The sequence below is a fragment of the Perca flavescens genome, chromosome 20 (genome assembly GCF_004354835.1).
Source record: "Perca flavescens isolate YP-PL-M2 chromosome 20, PFLA_1.0, whole genome shotgun sequence".
Taxonomy (NCBI): domain Eukaryota; kingdom Metazoa; phylum Chordata; class Actinopteri; order Perciformes; family Percidae; genus Perca; species Perca flavescens.
This window is the reverse complement of record NC_041350.1, coordinates 2,560,424-2,566,423: the sequence shown is the minus strand read 5'-3', so window position 1 is coordinate 2,566,423 and position 6,000 is coordinate 2,560,424. Positions and strand designations below refer to the sequence as shown.

Sequence of the window (6,000 nt, the reverse complement as noted above, 5' to 3'; positions counted from 1 at the left end):
CTTTTAGTTAAAGAGTAAAATCTTTTTAGTTTAACATGAAACAGCCCCGAAATCACCATCACCAAACTCCACCAGACTCCATGTAAATAATCAGGAGTTTTAGCGTGTATAGAGCCAGCATATCTCCACCAGACTCCATGTAAATAATCAGGAGTTTTAGCGTGTATAGAGCCAGCATATCTCCACCAGACTCCATGTAAATAATCAGGATTTATAGCGTGTATAGAGCCAGCATATTTCCACCAGACTCCATGTAAATAATCAGGACTTTTATCATCGTAAAACACACTTCATTAAAGGTGGACAGAAACTAAATAAAATGACCAAAAGCCGTCTTGGTTCATCTTTCCACTGTTCCAACAATCACCACTCTGGTTTGGTTGAAATAAACCCTTAATTCACCCATTTACATGTGGAGATATGCTGGCTCTATACACGCTAAAAGTCCTGATTATTTACATGGAGTCTGGTGGAGATATGCTAGCTCTATACACGCTAAAAATCCTGATTATTTACATGGAGTCTGGTGGAGATATGCTGGCTCTACACACGCTGAAAGTCCTGATTATTTACATGGAGTCTGGTGGAGATATGCTGGCTCTATACACGCTAAAAGTCTTGATTATTTACATGGAGTCTGGTGGAAATATACTGGCTCTATACACGCTAAAAGTCCTGATTATTTACATGGAGTCTGGTGGAGATATGCTGGCTCTATACACGCTAAAAGTCCTGATTATTTACATGGAGTCTGGTGGAGATATGCTGGCTCTATACACGCTAAAAAGTCCTGATTATTTACATGGAGTCTGGTGGAGATATGCTGGCTCTATACACGCTAAAAGTCCTGATTATTTACATGGAGTCTGGTGGAGATATGCTGGCTCTATACACGCTAAAAGTCTTGATTATTTACATGGAGTCTGGTGGAGATATGCTGGCTCTATACACGCTAAAAGTCCTGATTATTTACATGGAGTCTGGTGGAGTTTGGTGATGGTGATTTCGGGGCTGTTTCATGTTAAACTAAAAGGATCTTACTCTTTAACTAAAAGGTCTATCTCTGTAGGGATCCATCCAATAATGTTGTCAGACACTTAGAATAATAATCTGAGTCTGTCAGCGGCAACAACAGAACTTTTAGTGGACGCTAACTGATGCTGAACTTTTGTCCTGTAGGGCTAGATTGCAGCCCGGTTTATGGTTGCCGGTTACAGCGTTCTCGCTCAATACTGGACTAATTTCAAAGATTTTTATTAGAGAATTTTATTAGAGAATTGTATAATCACCTTTTTTCAGTCCCTGGGTTCTTTATTTTCTGTGAGGCACTTAAATAAAAGCACTTTGTACGTGAGATTATTTTCACTTGGCATTTGATAACACCTCATCTAGTGTCAAGGGTGGAAATTGTACCCCAATTCTGGGGGGTGAAACCTTATTATTTCAATATTAACATCTTTGTCATGGCACCATTTGGCGTCCCAGTATGAAGAAAAGTGACTGGATGGATTGATTAAGTCGATAAAGATTTACTTCTTAGTTAGTAAACTAAACTAGACAAGCTTTACTTCTTGGGGAAAATCTTCCTGAAGATGCTCAGTCTTGACTTGCCCGTGTTGTCGTCTGTAAGCTGAGGGGTCACAGTGGGGGGGTCCTGGGTGTCGGTGGACAGAGGAAGAGGAGGCTGCTTTTGTCGGCTCTCTGCATCTGCAGTGCAATAAATCACAGATTCATTCATTCACACGCTCACTGATAACCTGGGCCCACTCGGAATCTGCAGACACAGAATCCTGCAGAATTCCCTGTAGATTTAAAGGTCCCATGACATAGTGCTGTTTGGATGCTTTTATATAGGCCTTAGTGGTCCCCTAATACTGTATCTGAAGTCTCTTTTATATAGACCTTAGTGGTCCCCTAATACTGTATCTGAAGTCTCTTTTATATAGACCTTAGTGGTCCCCTAATACTGTATCTGAAGTCTCTTTTATATAGACCTTAGTGGTCCCCTAATACTGTATCTGAAGTCTCTTTTATATAGACCTTAGTGGTCCACAAATACTGTATCTCAAGTCTCTTTTACATAGACCTTAGTGGTCCCCTAATACTGTATCTGAAGTCTCTTTTATATAAGCCTTAGTGGTCCCCTAATACTGTATCTGAAGTCTCTTTTATATAGACCTTAGTGGTCCCCTAATACTGTATCTGAAGTCTCTTTTATATAGGCCTTAGTGGTCCCCTAATACTGTATCTGAAGTCTCTTTTATATAGGCCTTAGTGGTCCCCTAATACTGTATCTGAAGTCTCTTTTATATAGGCCTTAGTGGTCCCCTAATACTGTATCTGAAGTCTCTTTTATATAGGCCTTAGTGGTCCCCTAATACTGTATCTGAAGTCTCCTTTCTGAAATTCAGCCTTGGTGCAGAGTTACAGCCACTAGAGCCAGTCCCACAATGAGCTTTCCTTAGGATGTGCCATTTCTGTGTCTGGTTAGGGTTAGTTTGAAAGCCATGATCTCTCTCTCTCTCTCTCATGGGTGGGCCAAATTCTCTGGGCGGGCAAAGTAGAGAAAGGGGAGGTAACCTTGCTCCTTATGACCTCATAAGGAGAAGATTCCTGATTGGTCCATCTGAGCTTTCATTTTCTCAAAGGCAGAGCAGGATACCTTGGGGCTCGGTTTACACCTATCACCATTTCTAGCCACTGGGGGAACCATAGGCAGGCTGGGGGAACTCATATTAATGTTAAAAAACCTCATAAAGTGAAATTTTCATGCCATGGGACCTTTAACAATAAAACTCAGAACACGTCTCCATCCCAAAATTCTGGATCCCCGCTGAAAACTGTAAAAAAAAAAAAAAAAAAAAAATCTGCAGATTCAACTTGGGCTCACTGATAACTGGTCGTTAGTAGGGCTTAAATACAAAAAGTCATAAAACCAGTATGAGAAATATAAAAGAAATATCCAATGATACAGTTGTGCTCATACGTTTACACAACCATGCTAAAGTTGACTAAAAAGAGGAATAAAAAAAAAAACATCTTTTGGAAATTGATCTTAATGCTTTAATTAAAAAAATTAGGAAATTTTCTTTGTGAATGAATAATGTATCGTAAATTAATAAATGCTCTTCCTTAAAATACAGGGGGCATAAGTCAGTCCAACCCTATGTTAAATTAAAGATCGGCATGGGGTGCTTCCCATAAAATCATCTATCAATGCAAATCAAAACAGCTATTAGGTTAACTGAAATAAAACCATGCCAATCTCTAGGTATGGTGAAGGGTATGTGATGATGTGGGGGTATGGTGAAGGGTGTGTGATGATGTGGGGGGTATGGTGAATGGTATGTGGTGATGTGGGGGGGTATGGTGAAGGGTATGTGATGATGTGGGGGTATGGTGAAGGGTATGTGGTGATGTGGGGGTATGGTGAAGGGTATGTGGTGATGTGGGGGGTATGGTGAAGGGTATGTGATGATGTGGGGTATGGTGAAGGGTATGTGGTGATGTGGGGGTATGGTGAAGGGTATGTGGTGATGTGGGGGTATGGTGAAGGGTATGTGATGATGTGGGGTATGGTGAAGGGTATGTGGTGATGTGGGGGGTATGGTGAAGGGTATGTGGTGATGTGGGGGTATGGTGAAGGGTATGTGGTGATGTGGGGGTATGGTGAAGGGTATGTGGTGATGTGGGGGGTATGGTGAAGGGTATGTGGTGATGTGGGGGTATGGTGAAGGGTATGTGATGATGTGGGGGTATGGTGAAGGGTATGTGGTGATGTGGGGGGTATGGTGAAGGGTATGTGATGATGTGGGGGTATGGTGAAGGGTATGTGGTGATGTGGGGGTATGGTGAAGGGTATGTGGTGATGTGGGGGGTATGGTGAAGGGTATGTGATGATGTGGGGGTATGGTGAAGGGTATGTGGTGATGTGGGGGGTATGGTGAAGGGTATGTGATGATGTGGGGGGCTATTTTAATTCCAAAGGCCAAGGGAACTTTATCAGGATGCATAGTATCCTGGATCCATGAAATAACTGGCCTTTAAAAATAAACATCTGCCTGCCTCTATGGGAATATAACATAGGGGTGGACTGACTTACCGCCCCCTGTATTTTAAGGAAGAACATTTATTTATTTACGATACATTATTCATTCACAAAGAAAACTGGTGTCCTTAAAGGTTGGATTTTTCCTAATTTTTTTAATTAAGGCATTAAGATCAATTTCCAAAAGATGTTTTTTTTATTCCTCTTTTTAGTCAACTTTAGCATGGGTGTGTAAACTTATGAGCAGCACTGTAACTGTGTTGTTAGAAATGTGTGGGATGAATTAAAAGCAGGATAATAAAAACAGGTTTTCAGCTGCTTCTTAAAAACCAGACAGTTAATAATAATAATAATAATAATAATAATAATAATAAAACAGAAGTTGCTTGAGTTTGTTCCAAACCTTTTGGTGCAAGACAGCTAGGATCGGGTACTGATACTCGTTCCCAATATGGCCCTGGTTCCTAAATGGCCGGTATCTACCGGACCCAATGACAACAGCAGAATGCCTGCGCTGCTCTATGATGCTCCGAAACAGACGTTAGAGGCAACAGACGCAACGCTGCACGTGAGGATTGTTGACGTTACACTTGGCAGCATGTACCGTCAGCTAGTAGCTGGATTAAACATGGTTTAAAAGGAGAACTATGTAGTTGTTTTTTTTAGCTTAATTTACCTTAACTGAACAGCTTCGGAGGCATTGGAATGGTTCCATGACTTTTTTTTCGAGTTAATTGGTGGTTGTCTCGCTTCCCCCTAGCGCATGTGAGCGGAAAAACCACCCTTGCAACTTTGTTTCACGGCACTGCACACATACGCCCATTCAGGAACCGGCTAGCTCTAAGAACAAGGTAGCGATGGAGTTTTTCACACTATCGTCATGGCTTTAGTTTAAGCACCGGTATCAGAAAAAAACCCAAACGATAACCAACCCTACTTGTCAGCATTAAACAACATGCTAACATGCGGTGTGTGGACTGACCTGTGCTGCTCTCCCCTTCCTCTGGGTAGTGGTGTTTGTCGTAGTACGTGTGGGGCGGTTTGGGAGGAGGCTGGCCCTCCGTGGACGACTGTCTCTCCAGGCTCTCAGCTCTCTTGTCGAGCGGTTTGGTCGAAGCCGAATCGTCTGGAGCCTCGGCCAACTTCTCCAAACTCAGGTTGACCGATGACGCTCTCCTGAACCAAAAACAGACTAATTTTACTTTAAGGGAACTAATTGTGAACAAAGATTTATCGTCTGATGGTTCCCATCCACTGTGAGATTATGATTTATTTTTAGACGGTAGGGGTCACCCTGTTTCCCAGCATTGGACGCCTGATGGGCTTCCCAGTTATACATGTCTCTCTAAAATGACCACTGACAGACAAAGACTCCATCCTCTGACAACCCCGATGGCTGCACCATAAGGCCTCCTGCACACCGTGTGGCATGTCCGTTTTTATTTGGGCTCCCATGGTAACAGGTTAGAGCGTGCACGTTGCCTGCGTGACACGCACGTCTCAGGCGCGGCTGGAGAAAACGTGTGCATGCTAGAAATAGAAATAAACCGACGCCTATTTTTCACGCGACACGCCAGCATGTTGGAAGCGTTTCCAGGCAAAATAGAACAGGAAAAGATGTTTATATGTCGTTTAGACACAAATACATATTAATAAATGACATGTTGATGTTTGAAAGTCTCGAGGCTTTGACATAAATTCAGATACATACATGTAATTTAAAAAAAATAATAATACATAAATATCTATTTTCAAATATTGCACCTGACTACAGTAGAAAATTTGCCAACTGGCTAACACTGGCGCATTTACAGGAATGTTGATTAATGTGCATTGTCCTAATCTCTCAATCCGGAAGGAAATATTCTGGAGCCTATTTTGCCGTCAATACTGCAGACGTTGTCTTTGCTGTAATTAGATCAATATATATTTATGTTTATGGGAAACATACA

General features: G+C 41.9%; 1 protein-coding gene across 1 annotated transcript in view; it reads right to left on the bottom strand.

The window, feature by feature from the left end:
• Window positions 1-1,131: 1,131 nt before the first annotated feature.
• sptbn5 (spectrin, beta, non-erythrocytic 5) overlaps window positions 1,132-6,000 on the bottom strand; it is a 177,732-nt gene continuing 172,863 nt past the window's right edge. The window contains exons 78-79 of the mRNA XM_028566292.1: window positions 5,031-5,224; window positions 1,132-1,707 (exon numbers count right to left, since the gene is read on the bottom strand). Of these exons, the coding sequence (XP_028422093.1) occupies window positions 1,565-1,707; window positions 5,031-5,224 (337 nt within the window). The 3' untranslated portion in view covers window positions 1,132-1,564. The remainder of the gene's footprint in view (window positions 1,708-5,030; window positions 5,225-6,000) is intronic.